Source organism: Zea mays, chromosome 9, assembly GCF_902167145.1.
Source record: "Zea mays cultivar B73 chromosome 9, Zm-B73-REFERENCE-NAM-5.0, whole genome shotgun sequence".
Taxonomy (NCBI): Eukaryota; Viridiplantae; Streptophyta; class Magnoliopsida; order Poales; family Poaceae; genus Zea; species Zea mays.
Window position 1 is genome coordinate 160,198,144 of NC_050104.1, and position 22,500 is coordinate 160,220,643.

The window sequence follows — 22,500 nt, forward strand, 5'->3', positions numbered from 1 at the left end:
CTACCAGAATGAATCGAGCACTCAGTAGCTGATGGGAAAAATGTGAGTGTGGCAAATTCGTGGGGTACTTTGCTAGAGTACTTTGAGACAACCAAAGTGGTGTCACTAACCATGACAAGGTATTCCTCCTAGTGTACTTTATCATTCTTAGTTATCCCTCCTATCTATATTATTCTTGTGTTTAAACTTGTATGTATTTGTTGTGGATTGGCAGGCAATTCGAGCAACAACCATGTATGCCATCGAATAAAACAAACCATTACGGTTAATGCGTTGTTGGGATATACTAAAAAATGAGCCAAAGTGGGAATCCATAGCACACGATAATTATTTAGAGGTGTCCATGTGGGTGCACAAGGTGGCGGCTTAGGGCCATCTTTCAAAGTTGATCAACTGGACAGTTCTAGTCATGTTCTTATTTCAAAGAGACCATTGGGGAGAGATTCATCCAAATCTAAAAAGACGAAACGAGTTTCAGCTTCTTCAGATGCTAGTGACTACTTGAGCAAGCTCCACGACATTGCTACTGCAAAATTTGAGCAGAACCTAGCCAAGGAAGAGAAGATGGAAATCTAGCAAGACAAAGAAAGAGAAATTGAGTTAAAGAGGTTGGATATAGAAGCGGAGAAACTGGAAATTCGAGTAAAGGAGTTGGAGCTTGAAGAGAAAAAGGTAGCGCAAGAAAAGTTGAACAAGATAGTTGCAACTAGATTGGATGATGTTGATGACGATGTGAGCCACATCCTACTAGAGAGGAGGAAGTAGTTGATGGGGTTCCTTTTCAAAGTCGGTTAGTTGTTGGCGAGCCACACTTACCTACTATGTATTGTGGCATTTTAGAGTACTCTCAAGTTTGTTTTGAACATCATTATCAGGTTTCATGCTTTGTCGTGTCATGCTAGACATGGAATAAGTTGTATTCTTCGAACACGTAATGCATGTTGATTTGTGCTAGTCGATATGAACCTGTTATCAGAATGCATTGTGCTTCAGCCTCAATTGTTTTGACTAGCATAAGACATTTTAGTAGAACATCTAAGACATCATAAAACGACATAACATACTGTAGTACAAGATCTTAGACAACCAAAGACACTGGAGTAGGCCACCTTACATAACATAAGTCAATACATTATATCTGTCAACTAAACATACTAATAGTACCACATCATCACTCGAGACTAATTTTATTTAGCTGACTCCGTCGTGGACGCGAAATGTCCTACCCCATAGCGCCACGACGTGCCCATAGATGTTTGACAAGATCATGTTGTAAACCGCAATAGGTATCCCGGTTAGTGATTTCCTGGTGTTGGATAAGCCAGTCCATGTCCTAGATACAGTTAGGGAGTTGTTGTGGTATAACAATATCACCGAATTGGACATCAGCTGCATCTTTTCCTTCATCTTTGACAATCATATTGTGCATCATAATACATGCAGTGACGATTTATGCAAGACGGTTCTGATCCCAACCGTAAGCGGGCCCTCGGAGCACTGTCCAACGTGCTTGTAAAACACGAAACACACGTCTGATATATTTGCGACACTTTCTCGCATCTGCGTGAAATATATCTTCTTCTCATCCCATGGTCATCTAACGACTTTGACAAATGTTGGCTAGTTTAGGTAAATGCCATCAGCTAGATAATACCCAAATCTATGTGTTTTCTTTCACTGTGTACTAAACAAGAGGCATCCAACCAGCTGTCAACGGGTCGAAAACAGGGGATCTGTGAAGGACATTGTTATCGTTGTTCATCCCCGACATTCTAAATAATGCATGCTAGACCATAAGTCATATGTAGCTACAACCTCGAGGATCATACTAGGACATGAGTTCCTCCCACAAAATGACATCTTCACGCGGCGGGACAATTCCTGCACTCCCAATGCATGCAATCAATAGATCCTAGCATACATGAGTTCCTCCCACACAAAAAAGTAGTTGATGGTAGCTGAAAAGAAATATATATTTTATATGTATAGTCGATAGTGGAAGATAGGAGAATGTTTAGAGGAGCCGTTACAGAAGGAGTGAATATAGAAAGGAAATCTTGATAATGTGGCTGCATAATAAGATATATAGTAGAAATTTAGGGTTGAGAACAGTCTTAATGACGCACTCCCTTCTGCAAATAGGCAGACAGTGCGTGCGCACCCGACCAATGGCGGCTGGGGTAGGAGAATGTTTAGAGGAGCCGTTACAGAAGGAGTGAATATAGAAAGGAAATCTTGATAATGTGGCTGCATAATAAGATATATAGTAGAAATTTAGGGTTGAGAACAGTCTTAATGACACACTCCCTTTTGCAAATAGGCAGACAGTGCGTGCGCACCCGACCAATGGCGGCTGGGGTCGATATTTTTTCATCGGATGGGAAATTCCAGGCTTCACTTTCCTCCCTCCCCAACCAACCACCCCCGGCCACCCCTGACCCCTCCCGCGCTCTTTTCTTTTACTCTCCCTATTTTTTTAGGTGGTGGTTCGTCTCCGCCCCGTCCAGCACCGCCCGCAGCCGGAAACGGCACCCCTACCGAATCCGCCCTCCTCTTTCCGTTCGTTCCGCCTCGTCGCTCTCGCTCTCGCTGCACCGCCCGGCCCCAGCCTGCCTTGTTCACGGCAACACCGGCAGGGACGGAAAAGGAAAGCCCAGGTGTGCAAGGCAGGCACACATAGCCACAGGCCACGGCACAGGCAGCGCGGCGCTGGCTACGGCCAAAAACCCTACGCGGCCCCTCGGCCCAGCTGCTTCCCCCTCCCTCTTCTCTCTCCCACCAACCAACGCCCTTTCCCTTGCCATTTTTGGTGAGTGCGCCCTTTCCCTTCCTCCCCAGATCCCCGTCCCCGTTTTCCACTTTTGCCTCCGCCCCAATTCGGATAACAAACCCCTCCGCCTCGTCGCGTCTCCTCCCAGCCGAGCCGATCCGGTAGAGAGAGGGAGAGGGAGGGACTGAGGGAGGAGGAGCTGGGTTCCGGTCCCGGCCGCCCGGCCGGCTGCGCGATTCGATTGCAGCTCTCGTCCCCGGGCGGCGTCCAGGATGGTGCGGGGCAAGACGCAGATGAAGCGGATAGAGAACCCGACCAGCCGCCAGGTCACCTTCTCCAAGCGCCGCAACGGCCTGCTCAAGAAGGCGTTCGAGCTCTCCGTCCTCTGCGACGCCGAGGTCGCCCTCGTCGTCTTCTCCCCGCGCGGCAAGCTCTACGAATTCGCCAGCGGAAGGTACCACCAATCCCCTTCCCCCAACCCGTCTTCCCTTCGAGTTCGAGAATACCTCGTTTTTTATGGTCTTTCTTTAGGCCTTAGCTATCCTTTTTTTTGCATGGGGGTATTCCTGGGAGTATAATCCTTGGCTGCGGGTGTGTCGATTGGTAAATGAGCTGATTCGAGACTCGGATTACTTCATTGTTCTCCGTTGGGGGCTGATATGGGAGTAATTCTTGCGCGCTCCCTGCGCAAAGCCCTGCAGCAACCGCGTGGCCTCGCCTCTCTCGTCCTTTTGAGTTTTTGGGGACGAACACATCTCTTCCGGTGAATATAAAAGATACCACGCACCCCACTCCCTCCCTTCTCCCCCTCTCCCGTGAACAGATCGGTTTGAAGATTTTGCGCCCCGAAGATCTTTACATCAACTTTACCGTGGTTTCAGGCGGAAAGGACAGTTAGTACATGTACGCAGTTCATTTCTCCTATAAAAAAAACTAGTGCAGCCGTCGAGCCAATAGGAAAATTCGACCTGATAACATGGCAAAATATATGTTCACGTACGGCGATCTACGGATCAGGCAGGCTACGACCTACGAGTGGTCACGCTAAATGCACTGCAGAAGGTTGTTCAGCTATCTTTTCTTTAGTGATTCCTTCAAATTCTTTCTTTGTGTCAGCTAAATCCGTTTTAAGTTAAACCCGTTTTATTTAAACCATGGAGCGATCTGGAGGTCCGTTTCTACTTCTGCATCGGTCTTCTTTGTAGTACGGCTGGCACCATCTGAGGAAGTTCTTGTTTTGCTGTTCAGACACAAAAACCGATGCATGCGATATTGTGTACTATGCCTTCCACTGTGCATATATTGTTTTTATTTTTTCGGCTTTTATTGCCACATAGTTAACACAAAGAAGGGATTTCTCACTCTTACCACACACTGCGGCGCCCTTTATAAAGCTACTGCTGACTGCAGTTAATCTCATCCACGTTTCATTAGATTTTGGGGCTCACCCCCGTTTCTTGCGTGCCTTGTGCAAGTAAAGAAATGGATTCTAAACACGGCTACCATCTCTAACAGAGATGAATGAATGACATAAGAAATCACATGCAAATATGACGAGAAGCACTGTAGGTTACCCATCACTCCTTGAGATACATCTTTAGCTGTGGTTTTGCCAAGTAAACTGTCACTGAAAATAGGTGATTTCTAGGGATGGTTTTATTAAGTACACCCTTCCTAGAAATCAATTTTCAAGGCCAGTTGACTAAGTCAACCACCCTTAAAATAGCCACAGTACAAATAGATTCATTTTTTCCAAATAGATTGAGTTTATATCAAAATTGTAGAGTTCAATAAGATCTAAAACTTTGTGGTTGATAGTTTTTTTTATTTGAGGTTGCTCTATGTCAAAGTTGCAATTCTCGATGAGATCTAAAAGTTTCTAAGATTCTTACAAAGAACAGTATCATATGTATAGTCATGGGTGACAGTCTGTGTGTTGGTAGGAGGTGGTATGCATGAGTTCTAGTTCCCTGCGGCTGCACTTGTGCAAAACAAGCAGGCCAAAATAAGTTTTTCTTGTTTTTTGTAACTTCTACATGGTTTTTTTTAAAAGCCAAAAAAACATTTTTTAATGGTGGTTGTCTTGAGGGAACTAACCTCCTATTAAAATTAACTTCTAGGAATGGTTTCAAAACTGCCCATTAAAATGATTTCTTTTAATTTTACGATAGATAGCATCGCAGCAGTATTTCAAGATAAAAACTCGGCCGAGAGGGAAAGACTGCCCTCCCAGTATTATATTAAGAAGAGACCGAAACATAGTCCTGGCCGAGAAAATCCCCGAACTCTGGCCCCTATCACTAGCGGGCCGTCACCGCCCATTCTGCAACGACCCATCCGAAGGGTAGCGCGCAGGACGTAACCCGGGAGTGGGCGGGGCACAACGAGGGGACTTTTTTTTAATCAAGCCAGAAATTCGCCCCCGAGGGGGATCAAACCTAGGACCTGGAGGTGCTACTCGAAAGCCTTAAACAAGATCGTTTTCACCGTTAGCAAAAACTATGTCTGTACTAGTGGTGATGGCTTCATAGATTTGGTTTATGTGCTAGATCTATTATAGTAATACAACCTGTTGATTTTTTTGCAACATAGTTAACCTAGAAGTTAATTTTGTATTCAAACCACATTGTGGCCTTCGTCAGTTTGATGGCCAGTGGTGCTCTCTTGTTTACCGCTGGCCGTAGTTTCATCAACGTTTCATTAGATTTGGGCCTCACCCATCTTCTCTTGCCTTGTGATGGCTTCATAGATTTGGTTATGTGCTGGATCTACAAGTAATATAGTCTGTTGTTTTCCCCACATAGTTAAACCAAAAAGGAATCTTCTACTCAGATCACATTGTGACCTTTGTTAGGACGATGATAGTGGTGCTTTCTTGTTTACTGCTGGCTGTAGTTTCATCCACCCATCTATCTGCCTTGTGATGGTTTAAGAGATGTGGTTATGATCTACTAGTAGAATAAGGTCTTATTTGGAACCTTTATAGCTAATAGTTACCTGCTAAAGTTAGATATAGAGGTTTCAAACACACCTACCTAATACCCCAGCTAATTGTTAGCTAAGTAATAGTTAATAATTAGTTCATTAGCTGGTTTAACCCAGCTAATAATTTGTTAGCTGGCTAACTACTAGCTTTAGGGGTTCCAACTTCCAAATAGGACCTAAACTGTTTGCATAGTTAAGTTTTCTGCCCTAAGCCCCTAACAGCCCAGACCATGGTGCAAAAAAAAAAATATATAGTTGATGCCCAGTAGGGTTCAAGCATGTTAAGCCTTTGGAAACCTAGGGGACTAGACACAGAAAATAAATATACTTGTTTCGGATTATAATTGTTGAGAGAATTGTGTCATGCTACCATAGCCAAATTGATCTAACTTCCATTCATACTGCTCAGCTTTCTGTTAAGGTGATACCAAGGACTGATTCATTTCTTTTAGATGCGATTAAGTTACCAGATATAATCGAGATAAACAATTCAATGAGTATAATTTCAAATAAAGAAAAATGTAGTGACAATGTTTGAAATTTTGAGGTATACTGTTTTATTGACCTAGACACTTGATGACCATCCAAATGGAGAAAATATTTGAACTATAAGTTGAATTCTAAGATAAGAAATTGGGTCTTTCAAAGACCTGTTTTCAAAATCATAGTTTCTTAATTTGCTTTATTTATTCATTCATGTGTAGCAAGAAACAAATTCTTTAAATCTGGTATTTCTATAATTGCTCTCTTATAGCAAGCTTTCCCAACTCATAGTTAGCTTTGCAAAAAATGCTCTCTACATAATTAGTGTTGTCAACGATGTTACAATTGATTGTTCTCTTAAATTGCTCTTACTTAAATATCATGGTGCCTAACCTATGTTTTAGTTAGACATTTATCTATCTATTTAAAATATGTCAATAACTTAATCCTAATTATGAGATCAATATTAAAAATAGGTTGTAGGACAAATATATATTTACTTCTAGCCATGTGATAATATCAATATATCATTGTATAGTCCACTTCATCTCCCCATGTGACATACAAATACATTGGCATGTTAAGTAAGTCACAAATGTAATCATGAGACCTATGACTACCATCACATAAGTCCTATTAGTACAATGCATGTGCGTTACAACGGTACATCAATCATGTTTGGTGGTATAGTGCAACTGTTGTACAACACTCGAGAGTCTAGTGGCAACACAGTGTGATGGACCCTCCAAAATAAATTTAAAAATAAAGTAGACCTTCCCAAAAAAAAAAAATTAAAGTGGACATATGGTCCATATACCCGATATTTTTTTTCTCTCGAAAAACGCAGGTGAGCTGCGCATCTTTATATTAAGAAGAAGGGAAATTAAGGTCCAAGAGGACCAGTACAAAAAACCACCCTATGGTGGCCAGCAAGAAGCATAAATAAAACTGTCCATAGGACAAAGATACAAAGAGACGACCAATGAAAAATTAAGTCGAGCTTGTTGCGCCTAGAGCAGCAGCAAGATCAAGGCTTCCGAGGTGTTTGGCACCAGCCAACACCCATAACGATAGCTCATCGATGAAGCTTCTATGCACCTTGTCAATGGTTGTCGAATCTTCATCGAAGATAATTCTGTTTCTATGCAACCAAAGGCACCATGCTCCCAAAATAATGGCACTGTTGACTCCCTTTCTATAATTTCTGTGCACCTGAAAGGTCACTTTTCCCCACCAATCAGCAAAAATAGTATCCTGTGGCCCTGGAGTTAGGTGGCCCATACCAAAGGGGGAGAGAATGCTATGCCAAAACTGTCTGGCGAAGACACAACTAGTCAACAGATGCTGAACTGTTTCTTGCTCTTGTTCACAGAAAGGGCATGCTTCCGGATGGGAAGACCTCTTTTTTGTAGCCTGTCATCTGTCCAACACTTATTCTGCATGGCTAACCATAAAAATGTCTTACACTTAGGAGGAGCCCGAGATTTCCAAAGTCTTTTCTAAGGTTCGAAGGTGATGGAGCCTACTAGATATTGAACTGTAGATACTGCACTCTATCTCAGCAAAAAGATTGAGAAAGGTATGAGTTAAAAAGGAGATTTGTCCCTTTTATAGCTCGCTCGTCGTCCTTCATCTAGAGAAGTGGTACTATCCGGGAGAGTTGCGCTACCTGTGGCTTTGTGTCATGTTGGGCTTGGTATTTTCTCACGTCCCATCTAAGGTGTAAAGGTGGTTGTTAGGCGAGACATGGGGGAGAAAAACATGTCTACTCTACATGTTTCGCGTTTGACGCACGACACATGAAACTTGTGCTTTAAAGGAGTATTTTATGTGATTGTTGCACTCCACCACAAAGAATCCACTTTTTAAGTGATTTCAAAGAGGTTTAGGTTTGGTTACTAAAATTTATGCTTGAATATAGAGTATAAAACACAAAGACACATGTTCTTTGTTGGCTAGGCGGGTGTGAATGTGAGTTTAGAACCAACAACCATGGTTTGAATCCTCAACCATATAACCGTGGACACTGGTGCTTTATACAGTAGAGAAAAAATTGCCACTGGGCCCATCCAACAGCCACCCGCTCTTCATGTCCCACATGCTGGTACCTTTTTCCTTTTTTTTAAAAAATATCCGTGTGTTGTGACAGTATACTAATCAAGTTTGATAGTATAATACAACAGTTGTACGACACTCAAGGGTCCAATGGCAAGCCAGTGTGATGAACCCTCCCTGCAAAAATTAAATTTAAAATTAAAGTATACCCTCCCCAAAAAATTAAAATTAAAGTCGACATTTGTTCTATGTACCAGAAATTAAATTGTAGATATTGTACTTTATCTTATCCAAAAGAACGAGAAAGATATGTGTTGCAAATGAGACATATCCCTTTTCATAGCTCGCTCGGTCGTTTGTCCTTCTTCAGCTAGTCAGGTGGTACTATAAGAGAGTGTTGCATTGCGTGTAGCTTCGTGTCATATTGTGCTTGCGTGTTTCTCACGGTCCATCTAGGAGGTAACAACTTGGTTGTTAGGATGTGCAGGAGAAAAAACACAAGTGCGTGACGTACAACACATGAAACTCGTGCTTTAAAGGAGTAGAGTAGATAATAGTGGATTGTTTAATGTATCAACTACTTTGCTTGATCCTAATATAAAAAAGGATGAAACATAATTCTAATTTATATGATGTTTCATCCTTTTTTAACTAATCTTAATAATTATTTTTAAACAGTTCCATAACTTATTTCTATCATAAAAAATATCTTCTATATTTAAGCAATAAAGACCCGCACGTGTCGGATATAGAAAGGATATCACTAAACTGCATGAATACAAATGTGAGCCAAAAAATGAGTGGGGGGGGGGAGGGGCGATTTGCATGTAATCATTACTCGATTGTTGTAATGTCTTGGTTTTAAATGTAGAAACATCAAAATTTGATCCAACAACAAAAATATTATTTAGGTATATGCTTATATGTTACAAGGAAGGCCAATGTAAATGCTAGTAACCTTAAAGGAAATACTAGAGAAACATTGTCATACTCCAATCATTGTTCTATTGATAATTTTTCAAAGTTACAACATGATTTCACATCTTGAAGGCTAATCAACCATTTTAGGTGTATGTGCTCCCTAAGAGACAAACTATGAGCTAACTCTCCAAATTACCATTTGTAATGGTTTTTTGTCAGTAGACCATGACTTGCTAGATCTCTTGAACTTTTTTGGACCCACATATCAAGCGCTCTTGACTAAATGACGTCCTCTTAGAATAACACATTTGGCCATCTCCTTGGCTAGGGGAGTGCTGAATGAATTACTTGTATACAAAGTATTTTGCATGCTCTTGATTCTCAAGGCAAAAGATGTATATTTTCACTTTGTTATGAATAGCACTTGTATTAAATATGAGGTCCTAATGCTAATATATATACACATGTACAACATAGAGTCCTATCCATATAACATAGAGAAATAGAGTCACAATAGGAAAACAGAGTCCTATCTAACACCCTCTCAAACTCAAGGTGGATCAACCACACCGGGTTTGGACATAGAGTCGATGCTAAGCTCTAGTCTACGCCTTGGTGAAGAAATCACTCAACTAAAGCACTAAAGACACATAGTGAAGATCAATAATATCATCATGAACATGTGGTCATGTATAATAAGTATCAACACCAATATGCTTACTAAGCTCATGCTTTACTAGATAACGAGCAATACTAATAACACATGTACTGTCACACCAAAGGGGAGTTAGTATAGACGTAGAAACACCAAAATAAGTAAGCAACCATTGTAGTTAAGTCACCTTTATTGTCACAAGAGCCATAGCACGCAACTCATCATCTGTACTTGAACGGTAAACTACTAACTGCTTCTTAGTGTTCCAAGCAATGAGGGATCCACCAAGAACAACACAATAGATAGAAAGAGATCGACGATCTGAGGAATCACTAGCCCAAGTCGCATCATAGTAGACATGGAGCTGCAAGCAGCTAGAGCGAGGAAAGAATAGACGACAAGAGATAGTCCCATGAAGATAACGTCGAACACCAAGAATATGACTATAATGAAGTTGAGTGGGCGTAGAAACAAACTGACTTATAATATACACATGGTACGAAATATCATGGTGAGTTACACCAAGATAGACCAGAATACCTACAATGTGATGATAGCGAGTAGGATCTGAAAGAGGCTCACCATCAATGACATGAAGACAAATGTTGAGCTCTATGGGAGTGTAAACAGTGCGGTGATCAGTAAGGGAAGCCTGATCAAGAAGCCCATGAATGTATTTCTCAGGAGAAAGGGATAGAAACCCTCCAGAGTAGAGGAAACCTCAATCTTAAGAAGAAATCGAAGAGGACCAAGGTCAAAGATAAGAATCTACTCACTTAAGAAGTGCCTTCACAAAGGTAATAAATTGAGTCATCCACTGTAAAAACCATGTCATCAACATAAAGCATAAGAGTCCTACCATGAGATGACATGTGCACCAACAAAGCAGGATCATGAATATTGGTAGAGAAACTAGTAGAAGTGACCACAGAAGCGAAACACACGCGAAGACAAAGATTAGACCCTCACAAAAGCCGTGCCTGAGGACTAGGGAAACCTCAAGCCGCGCCTGCCTGAGCGCTGCCGTGCGAGCGCCTGGGTGCCTTCTTCGAAAGAACGACGACAGATGCAACAACGAGGAAGCTCGTCTCGATGGTGGTTGTCGATGTAGGGTTCGGGCGAGCCACACCTGCGTTCGATTTGGGGGCGAGATGGGTTGTAGTGCATGGACCTTGAGACATGTTCCCTAGAGCCTTATACATGTATTTGAGTATTTATGTTCATGAAATTTTCTTAGCGATATGTTTTACTATATAATTAATTAATAATTTTCATGGTTTCTACAAAACCTTTGAATGAATAGGTTATGTTAATTCCAATATAGCTTTCTATAGCTTCAGGTGAATGTTTGTAGACCTTTATTTTTTTATGATACTTTTTGAAGATATTATGCACCATTAGATCATTTCTCCATAGAGGGCACGGTCGAATTTGAACAAAGTAACAAAATCACAAATTTTTAAGCCCATGTCAACATTCATGACAAGCTTACCAACTACTAAGATTTCTTAGAAAGAACATAGCACAAGTTGATCTATTACAACCACAACTAAAATAAGGTTAAGAAACGATACAGACCACACAATATATCTCACAAAACGTCGAATGTCTAACAACGATTACAAAACCAAGACCAAAGTACACATATATAAAGGAACGATGTTTTTCTAGTTTTGAAGACAAAGAACAAGATAGTTTACCACCAAGCCATCTAACACGATCGATGCTGTCTTTTGATCATGTTCTTCATGGCGATGGTAATGCAATGTGGTCTCTTCTAATGCCCCTCATCTTCATTCTTTAGGAACTTTGGTTCTTCCAACCTAATACAATGGAAAAGAACAATGCCAAAAAAAAAGAATTTCAGTTGGATATTTAACCCTTAATTTTTTAAAACAACCATTCATTTAGATAAATACAACTATGTGGATTTTTTTTCTATTTTATTAATGTTTGCCTTAATCCATAAGATCAAAAGTCTAGGATACATATGGCACTAAACATGTGTTAGGCAACAACCAAACTCCATGCTAATTCTATCATAATAACTTGTTCTACAATATTTTTTGTATGAAAAGACAACCTCATTACTCGATTATCCTCTCTCAGTCATGTTAGAATAGCATTTAAAAATCACATGAAAATCTTGATTTTAAGAGGTATCCTAGATTCCCATTTTTCTTATGTCACACCATTATCATTACTATATTGGTGGTTGTACTTCAACTTAAGAGAGAAAATTATGCATTTCTACAAATTCATTTTGGTTTATCAAGCCAATTTTTGTAGCTTGAAAATGTATTAGCACTCGTGCCAAGGATGATCAATGACAATCCAATAGGTATAAGTGTTTATACCCAATGTTTTGAACTAATGTATTAGCAAGGAGTCAGGGTTTCTCACTTCCTTTGTTGGGTCAAGCCAAGAAATTTAGGTATGGCACGAGCCATAGCGGGTCATAATGGGCCTCCACCACTGTCATCCTACAACACTACTCTCTTGACGATCACGTCCTCATTGATGTTGTTCGCCTGACGATCCCGTCTTTGCACGGGTGAACAATGTACTCTTCTAGATCCTTAGCACAATCATAGTCGAGTTGCAGGACATCGTCCACAATTGTGACAATGCTACTCACTAGGCCTAGGTTGCTATCGAGGAACAGTTCCTTGGCAACCATGAGGTCGGTGCCCTCCACCTAAATATTGGCTTCCGTAACTTCGTTTAAGGGGACCTCTCCATCACTAAGTACTGCCACCTAATGATGGGCATGGTGGACTTCCTACATGACCTCAGCGAGCCTATTTTGGATTGTACCCCATCCTTAATCTCCTTTGCGGCCTCAATGAGCTACAATCACCTATAGACTTGGATCACACGATCCATGTCGTTTTTTCATTCCACACTGTTTGCAACTATCTCATCCTTGAGGAGCTCACCAAGGGGGGCCATGTCCCCCTCCGACACCGCCATGGCCTTCGACAACTCCACCTCTAGTAAGCAACCATAGTGCTCCACTCCTACTATTAGTGGTCTGTCCTTGTGCTTGCATGCACCATCAACGTCAACAACCCCTTGTCCCCCTAACAACTCTGGTGGTGGTAGCCTCGGTAGCAGAGGGATGGCCACGGTGGTGGTAGTAGGAAGGGTGACGCACCCTAGCTATCACTCTATAACCCATGGACCGACACATTTCTTTATGGCTCGACCCAACGATGGTTGGTTCGTCGCCATGCCCATCGCAATTGCAGTCAATCCTCCTCATTATGCCCACCTTTGGTAGCCTCGAGTGCCTCCTAGATCTCCCCTCGCAAGGATACCCACTTCAGGGCCAAGCTGTTTGTCGGGTAACTCCGTAGATACCCTTGATACTTTCCCATGTGCAAGTGGATCTTTAGAATAGCCTCTCCTAGACCGCTCCTCGACGTCTTCACTATTGAGTTTTTTTTTCCAAAATATCATGGGCCTCGTTATCTCCAGTACATGAAGGTAGCCATACCATAAAGACAATTGGTGTGATCTCGCAATACTAGAAGCATAACGTTGAGCTCCACAGGAGTGTCAACAATGTGATGATCATTAAGAGAAGTACGGTCAAGAAGCCCATGAATATATTTCTCCTAAGGAAGGTAGAAGCCCTCCGGAGTGGACAAAACCTCAATCCTAAGAAAATACCGAAGAGGACCAAGATTAGACATAAGAAATTAGTCACTAAGACATGCCTTCACAAAGGTAATAAATTGAGTTATTCCCTGTAATAATCATGTTATCAACATAAAGAAGAATAGTCCTACCATAAGATGACATGTGCATGAACAAAATAGGATCATGAGTACTAGCAAAGAAACCAGTAACCAGTAGTATTGACCACAGAAGCGAAAACTGAAATACGCACGAAATCCGCGCCTAAGGACCACGCCTGAGGACCAGCCGACCAGGAAGTCTCTCCTGCTAGACTGAGACTTGATCAGCAATACCATGACCCGCACACGAAGACCGAGACTAGACCTGCACGAAAGCCACGCCTGAGGATTATCCTCAACCTTTTCTTTTTTAATAATATAATTTGTTTTCTAAAATACATGTCATGTACGGGAACACATATGCCAGGCGCAGGAGAGCCCACGACGTGCGCCGGGCGGCTGAGTGAGCAGCAAGGGCGCAGGAGCAGCAGACAATCAGCTAGGATGGAAAGTACCTAACTGATTAGTCATTTCCCTATTTTGGTTTAGCTGGGATGGAAAGTACCTAGCTGATTAGTCATTTCCCTATTTTGATTAGTCCTACAATCAAGGAGAACCTTCTCCATTTTGTAAGGCCACCGGCCATATAACCCTGTACGGAGGCACCTTGAGGGGAAGCAATAATCATTACTGTCCAGCCCTCTCTCTCTCTCTCTCTAAGCCGGCGACTGGAAGGTTCACCCAGTCGACGTTGAAGCTCGACGTGGGGGCATAACCCTGCCGGCAACCATGGACCAAGGCTACGAGCTACGTAGCTGAGGTCCTCCTGCCTTAGGCACTAATGCCCATGACAGCCTGGTATCGCGAAGCCGACGATCCTCGTCTTCTTCTCAACCACCCACATCCACCCCAGCAGCCACCAATCAGCCCTCCCCACCACCCTCGCCCTCAACCTCCACCGCATCCTCGGGCCACGCTACCAACATGTCCGACCCAACCATGGTCGACCTCATGGAGCTGATGAGATCCTGGAAAACGGAGATCACGACGGAGATCAGGGAGATGAAGGACGAGATGGCCTCCATAAAGGCGAAGTCGGCCTCGTCATCTGACCTGGGAGGCGGCGGTTGCATGGAGCCTCCTCGTGAGCAGGATCGGCGCCCAGGTTCCAGACGTTGGACTTTCCCCGTTTCAATGGCAAGTCTGATCTGAGGCTCTTTATCAACAAATGTGAGTCATGTTTTCGTCAACAGCGCACCATGGCCGAGGAGCGCGTTTGGATGGCGGCCTACAACCTCAAAGGCATCGCACAAGAATGGTTCATGCAACTCTAGGAGGACGACGACACGCCGTCGTGGGGGCGATTCAAAGATCTCCTTGATCTGCGATTCGGACCGGCGCGGCGCTCGGTGCCCCTCTTCGAGCTGACGGAGTGTCGACGCACCGACACCGTGGAGGAGTACTCCAACCACTTCTAGAGTCTCCTCTTTCGCGCTGGGCGGCTCGACGAATCCCAACGAGTCCAGCTGTTCACAGACAGTCTGCTTCCACCTCTCAGCCACGCCGTCCGGCTCCACAGTCCGGAGACGCTGGCCGCGGCTATGGGAGCCTCGCCCGACAAGTGGAGTTGATGGAACTCGACAAGCTGGCGGCGGCCCTGGCCAAGCCGGCGCATCGCGCGCCCCCGACCGCCCCGACACAACACCGGGCGTTGGCAGCACCACAGGCGCCCCCGCTGCTCGCGCTATCGGCACCGCCGGCGAATGCTGCACCAGCCGCGCGAGAGCGGCAACCTGGTTACCGTCTATCCAAGGAAGAACATGAGGAACGCCACCGGCTCGGGCTGTGTTTCAACTGTGATGAGGCATACTTCCGCAGCCACAACTGCACCTGTCGCCGCATCTTCTACGTCGAAGGTGTTGCGCTAGAGACAGACGACGATGTCATAGGCGCTGCTGGTCCAGCGGGGGAGCCCCCCATCTACTCCCTACATGCAGTGGCCGGGGTACCTACCTTCGACACGCTGTGGGTTCGGGCGCTCCTCGGGACAGCAGAGCTAGTCGCCCTCGACACGGGATCGACGCACAACTTCATAGGCGAGCGCGCAGCGTACCGCTCCGGGCTGCACATCCAGCCGCGCCCACGGCTCGCCGCCACTGTGGCCAACAGGCGAGCGCATCATCTGCCCGGGGGTCATCCGCGACGCGCTAATCAAGGTGCATGGTGAGACGTTCCACATCGACCTTTTCGTCATGCCTTTGGCAGGTTTCAACCTCGTCCTCGGCACGCAGTGGTTGGGTACCCTCGGGCCCATCGTCTGGGACGTCGCTGTGCGGACTATGCAGTTCCAGCGCGCGGGACACGCAGTCTGCTGGACCGGCCTTGCCTCTTCTGATAGGCCGGCCCTCTGCGCGGCCACGGCGACTCCGACGTCGATGCAGCCCCAACTGGGCCGGGAGGCCCTCCTCGACGCCCTTCTTTACTCCCTCGGCAACGTCTTCACCGAGCCCCGCGGCCTCCCACCCAAGTGTACCCGTGACCACTGCATCACCCTCAAGCCGGGAGCGCTGCCGATGGCGGCCCGTCCGTACCGGTACCCGACAGCACACAAGGACGAGCTCGAGCGGCAGTGCACCGCCATGATCGAGCAGGGCATTGTCCGCCGCAGCGACTCGACGTTCTCCTCACCGGTACTCCTCATTAAGAAGCCGGACGGCTCCTGGCATTTCTGCGTCGACTATAGGGCGCTGAACGCGCTCACCGTCAAGGACGCCTTCCCAATCCTGGTGGTGGACGAGCGGCTGGACGAGCTCCACGGCGCGAAATTCTTCACCAAGCTCGACATGCGATCGGGCTACCACCAGGTCCGGATGCGCCCGGAGGACATCCACATGACGGCCTTCCGCACCCACGACGGCCTATACGAGTTCCTGGTGATGCCGTTCGGGCTGTGCACGCCTCGGTGACGTTCCAGGCTTTGATGAATGATGTGCTGCGACCGTTTCTTTGCCGGTTTGTTCTGGTCTTCTTGACGACATTTTGATCTACAGTAAGAGCTGGGGAGAACACCTTCGTCACATCCGCGCCGTCCTCGAAGAACTTCAGCGCCATCAGCTGTTCCTCAAGCGCACCAAGTGTGTGTTCGGCGCAACGTTGATCGGCTACCTCGGCCACGTCATCTCCGAGGCGGGCGTCGCCATGGACCCGGCTAAGGTCTAGGCTATCCGGGACTGGCCCACGCCTCGATCAGCATGGGCGGTACGAGGCTTCCTCGGCCTGGCGGGCTACTACCGGAAGTTCGTCCACCACTACCGTACCGTAGCCACGCCATTAACAACCTTGTTGAAGAAGGACGGGTTCTCGTGGAGCGAGAAAGTCGCAGCGGCATTTGCAGCACTCAAGGACCGGTCACCTCGGCTCCCTTCCTCGCCATGCCATACTTCTCCAAGCTGTTCGTCGTCGCGTGCGATGTGTCGTCCCACGGTTTCGGTGCAGTGATGGTCAGGACGGCCACCCCATCGCTTTTTTCAGTCGGGCTATCACACCCCGACATCAGGCGCTGGCGGCCTACGAACGGGAGCCCATTGGGCTCATCATGGCGGTCCGGCACTGGAGGCCATACCTTTGGGGACGCTGGTTCGTCGTTAAAACCGACCACTACAGCCTCAAGTACCTGCTGGATCAGTGGCTCGCGACGATTCCACAACATCACTGGGTCGACAAGCTCCTAGGCTTCGATTTCTCCGTCGAGTATAAGCCCAAGTCGACCAATGTGGTGGCAGATGCGCTCTCCCGCCATGACACGCCAGACGATGGCCGATGGGGCTCTCCTGGCCCTCTCAGACCCGCGCTTCGACATCGTGGATCGACTTCGTTAGGCGCAGCTCACCGACTCCGCCCTCGTTGTCATGCATGACGAGGTGCAGGCCGGCATCAGGCGCGCGCCTTGGGCGGTGGTCGATGGGATGGTCCAGTACGTCAGCCGACCCTACTTACCGCCATCTTCACCGCTGCTTCAGGAGCTGCTGGCAGTTGTGCACGCCAAAGGCCACGAGGGGTCCAGCGCACGCTGCACCGCCTTCGACGCGACTTTCACTTTCCTAACATGAAGCAGGTGGTCCAAGAATATGTACGAGAGTGCCCTACCTGCCAGCGCCACAAGTTCGAGCATCTACACCCGGCCGGGCTCCTACTTCCTCTCCCGATTCCACAGGGAGTCTGGACGGACGTGGCGCTGGACTTCGTCGAAGCCCTGCCCCGAGTACGCAGCAAGTTCGTCATCTTGACAGTGGTGGACAGGTTCAGCAAGTACTTTCACTTTATTCCGCTGGCACACCCATATTTGGCGGAGTCCGTGGCTCAGGCGTTCTTCGCGAAAATTGTCCGCCTCCATGGTGTGTCGTAGTCCATGGTGTCGGACCGCGACATCGTGTTCACCTCCAAGTTCTGGCGGGAGCTCATGCGACTGATGGGGACCAATCTCCACATGACATCGGCCTTCCACCCTCAGTCGGACGGCCAATCCGAGTCGGCGAACAGAGTCATCACCATGTACCTGAGGTGCCTCACGGGTGATCGACCACGACAATGGCTGTAGTGGCTCTCGTGGGCAGAATACCTCTTCAACACCACCTACCAGAGCTCCCTCCGTGACACGCCATTCCGGATCGTCTACGTCTACGGACGCGATCCTCCATCCATGCGATCCTATGAGCGGGGGACACACGTGTTGCTGCTGTGGCCAGAACCATGGAGGAACGCGAGGAGTTCCTCGCTGATGTGTGCCATCGTCTGGAGCAGGCCCACGTCGTCCAGAAAAAGTATTATGACCAGGGACACCGCGTCGTCACATATCAGGTGGGCAAGTGGGTGCTGCTCCGCCTCCGCCACCGGTCCCCTGCCTCCCTCAACACCGACACCACCAGCAAGCTAAAGCCTAGGTTCTATGGGCCGTACAGAGTGCTGGAGATCATCAACGAGGTCGCTGTCCGCCTCAAGCTACCGGCACGAGCCCATATCCACGATGTGTTTCATGTGGGCGTCCTCAAGAAGTACCACGACACACCTCCACAAGCTACGTCGCCACTGCCCCCGCTTCACCATGGGGCCGTCACCTTGGAGCCAGCCCGCACCGACAACACCAAGCTCGCCCGTGGAGTGCGCCAGGTACTTATTCAGTGGAAGGACCAGTCCCCAGCATCAGCGACTTGGGAGGACGTCGACACCTTCAGCGCCAAGTTCCCCACATTCCAGCTCGAGGACGAGTTGCCTCTCGAGGAGAGGAGAGATGTCATGTACGACACACATATGCCAGGCACAGGAGAGCCCGCGACGTGCGACGGGCGGCAGAGCGAGCAGCAAGGGCACAGGAGCAGCAGGCAATCAGCTATGATGGAAAGTACCTATCTGATTAGTCATTTCGCTATTTTGAATTGGCTAGGATGGTGCAGCGGTATAGCCTACCGTCTGTATCCGGAAGGTCTTGGGTTCGAGCCCCAGCCTCTGCATATTATGCGGGTAAGGCTTGGCGCTTAAAGATACCCTTCCCCAGACCCCGCACAGTGCGGGAAGCCTACGACACTGGGTACGTCCTTTTTAGGATGGAAAGTACCTAGCTGATTAGTCATTTCCCTATTTTAGTTTAGCTAGGATGGAAAGTACCTAGCTGATTAGTCATTTCCCTATTTTGATTAGTCCTACAATCATGGAGAACCTTCTCCATTTTGTAAGGCCACCGGCCATATAACCCTGTACGGAGGCACTTTGAGGGGAAGCGATAATCATTACTGTCCAGCCCTCTCTCTCTCTAAGCCGGCGACTGGAAGTTTCACCCAGTCATCGTTGAAGCTCGACGTGGGGGTATAACCCTGCCGGTAACCACGGACCAAGGCTACGAGCTACGTAGCCGAGGTCCTCCTGCCTTGGACACTAACGCACTTGACAATACATGATTTAGGATTTAATTGTTGGAGCTCAATTTTTTTAGTGCTCTCAATACTATAATGTAGTATTTTGATTTTTGGGGCACTATTTTAATGAACCTTGTTGGAGATGCTAGCCACGCATGCAGTCAGCTGCCATGCAGGTTTCTCATCTCAGTCACGCATGCAGCAGAGGCGCAATCACATATTGGAGAAGCTTCAGTCAAGTCTATAATTTAGGATATTTCTATCTAGTTGTTAGTGGCCAGGAGCCATTTTATCCACTCGCACTCGGTTTGGATTAAGCAAAAGAGTTTACTCTCCAATCTCCCTTCTTTCTAATCTCCCCCATTCATCATAGGGCGTCAAGGGAAGCTGCCCCCATACTCTGACGTCCTTGACACTGCAAAAATATATATAACACAATTTAGCACATATTCCCTCTGTTCCGAAATAAAATGTGTTTTAGAGAATTAGTGGATTCATATAATATTTAATGTATATTTTTTGTACATATATATAGATTCATCATCATCCATTTGAATGTAGACATAAAAAACAAAAACAAAAACGACTACTACTTTAGGATGAAGAGAGTATTTTTTTTGTTTAGAATACTAATTATGTGATCAAAACATAGTAAAAAAGGATGCAAAAATTTATAAATGTTTAGAGTGTGTACCTAGATGGGCTGGCACCACTGTTTCGCTGCCGGCCCATATGCAATACAACAAGCCTTTCGTTAAATTCTAATTTCAATTTATCGCATCCAATCTATTTGATGCATTTTGTGATCTATCATCGATCCATGTTTTAAAATGAGAAAATTACAAGTTTTTGAATATGCATAGATATAGGTTAAGAATTTGTGTGTTTCACAATAAATGAGCAGTATACTAAGTTCTGACATAATTCTAATAAAGTTTATTTATTTGTCTCGTTTTTTCAGTGCGCAGAAAACGATTGAACGTTATAGAACATACACAAAGGATAATGTCAGCAACAAGACAGTGCAGCAGGATATTGAGGTAACTTGGTTATATTTCCTGTTACCAATTTCAATTCTTGAATGTCGATTTTATCAAGAGATTGTGTCTATCCTGTGGATATATATTCCTTAAGATAACTAGCATTGATGGGCCTATGTTGCCAACAGTATGATAAAATTTCTAGTGGATGTCCATCATTTCCCAGCTGATGATTCTTGTACTGAAATCTGAAGCATAAAACTATACTGGAGAGAGGCTTTGGCAGGGTACAACTGATGTAGAGCTGAATATTTTAAAAGGACATGTGACGTCGATATATACAGCTGAATATTTTAAAAGGACATGCAACGGTAGATTTTTTTAGAAGCTTCGTTCATTTCAAAACTTAAAGAAAAATATGTGAATGTATAGGTGATATACCATTTGGTAGTTTTGATGTAGTAGTAGTGATACTAAGATTGTCTGGTCCGGACCTAAACTGCAGCGAGTAAAAGCTGATGCGGATGGCCTGTCAAAGAGACTCGAAGCACTTGAAGCTTACAAAAGGCAATTACCTAGCTATCAAATACTGATATCCTTATGTACCTGCCCACGGACTAATCTGCGTTGAGGCGGTGCAGGAAACTTTTGGGTGAGAGGTTGGAAGACTGCTCCATTGAAGAGCTGCACAGTTTGGAAGTCAAGCTTGAGAAGAGCCTGCATTGCATCAGGGGAAGAAAGGTTAGCTATTTTCTCCTGGTGGTCGTTTTTAATTTTACAGCCTATAATGGGGTTTTTAACATAACAAATGAATTAAAGCTGCATCCATATGCGCATGCACAAGCAGCTCACGACTTCATATCTTCTGATCTTGCATGGCAGACTGAGCTGCTGGAGGAGCAAGTCCGTAAGCTGAAGCAGAAGGTAAGCACCAGCTTCCTGTCCATACACCTAGCGACATAGCTAGAAGCATCAGAAATACACGGTTCCTAACTTGTGCTTCGTTTTATGTTCACATCTGTGTGTCGCGTCAACGTCAAACAGGAGATGAGTCTGCGCAAGAGCAACGAAGATTTGCGTGAAAAGGTAATGGTGCCGAAACATCTTACAGCCATGAGGACCACAAGACGCTGCACGCTTTGATTATACTGCTTACCTCGACATCTTATGTGCATATACAGTCATGCATGGATTTCTCTCACCAATTCGCGTGCTGCGTGCATCTGATGGAAACCATGTCTGCAGTGCAAGAAGCAGCCGCCTGTGCCGATGGCTTCGGCGCCGCCTCGTGCGCCGGCAGTCGACAACGTGGAGGACGGTCACCGGGAGCCGAAGGACGACGGGATGGACGTGGAGACGGAGCTGTACATAGGATTGCCCGGCAGAGACTACCGCTCAAGCAAAGACAAGGCTGCAGTGGCGGTCAGGTCAGGCTAGCAGCTACCTCAGCCACGCACAGGCCCAATCAACGCAAGCTAGCTAGCTGAGAATAATCTTTTAGATCTCTGGTAGTGTGGAGATCGAGATGCAAGCCAAGCAATGTGATATCGCGTTGTGTGTTACCAACCTGTCAGTCTGTGTATCATCCCGTCCCGTCCGTCAGAGTCTCAGAGAACGAACACTTCTTCTCCCTGTAGCTAGCTGCTCCTGCTTGTGTCCAGATCTTCTGTTCGATCGGTTTTGGGAGTAGCTAGGGAGTGGGTGTCGTGTCCATTGGGCGACGCTTCGGCCTTCTGCAAGGAGGCTTCTCGAGATCTCTGGTGGTGGTCCCCGCACGGCGCCTGAAATTCCATGCTGACACGTGCATGCATCGGACCGGAGGCAGAGTCACGATCTCTTCGCCTTCGGAAGCGATGGGCTTATAACCGTCCCTGGGCTGAAAGGTAAAAGGCCCTCTACTTCCTTTGTAGGCGATGGGCTGTTGTTGCAATAGTTCTATGTAGGTAAGGGAGAGTTGTCCCGTGGGTTGGTATCCTCTACCGCAAAATAAACCGATCTTTAGAATCACCTCACGAAGTCAATATTTTATAGAAAAACTATAATATCTATAACACCAAAT

General features: G+C 46.1%; 1 protein-coding gene and 1 long non-coding RNA gene across 2 annotated transcripts; one reads left to right on the forward strand and one right to left on the reverse strand.

Annotated features, from left to right (window-relative positions):
- The first annotated feature begins 2,815 nt into the window (after nt 1-2,815).
- On the forward strand, nt 2,816-22,100 carry LOC542042 (MADS1). Its single transcript, NM_001111682.1, is given in 7 exon segments — nt 2,816-3,224; nt 20,423-20,501; nt 20,947-21,008; nt 21,083-21,182; nt 21,324-21,365; nt 21,486-21,527; nt 21,687-22,100. Coding segments are annotated over 7 exon segments (699 nt in total). The 5' UTR covers nt 2,816-3,042; the 3' UTR covers nt 21,879-22,100.
- On the reverse strand, nt 11,459-21,135 carry LOC103639600 (uncharacterized). The gene is made up of 2 exons (XR_002265039.3): nt 21,048-21,135; nt 11,459-11,692 (listed from the first exon to the last, which is right to left on the reverse strand). It is a non-coding gene; the product is annotated as an uncharacterized lncRNA (long non-coding RNA).
- Nucleotides 22,101-22,500: the final 400 nt, after the last annotated feature.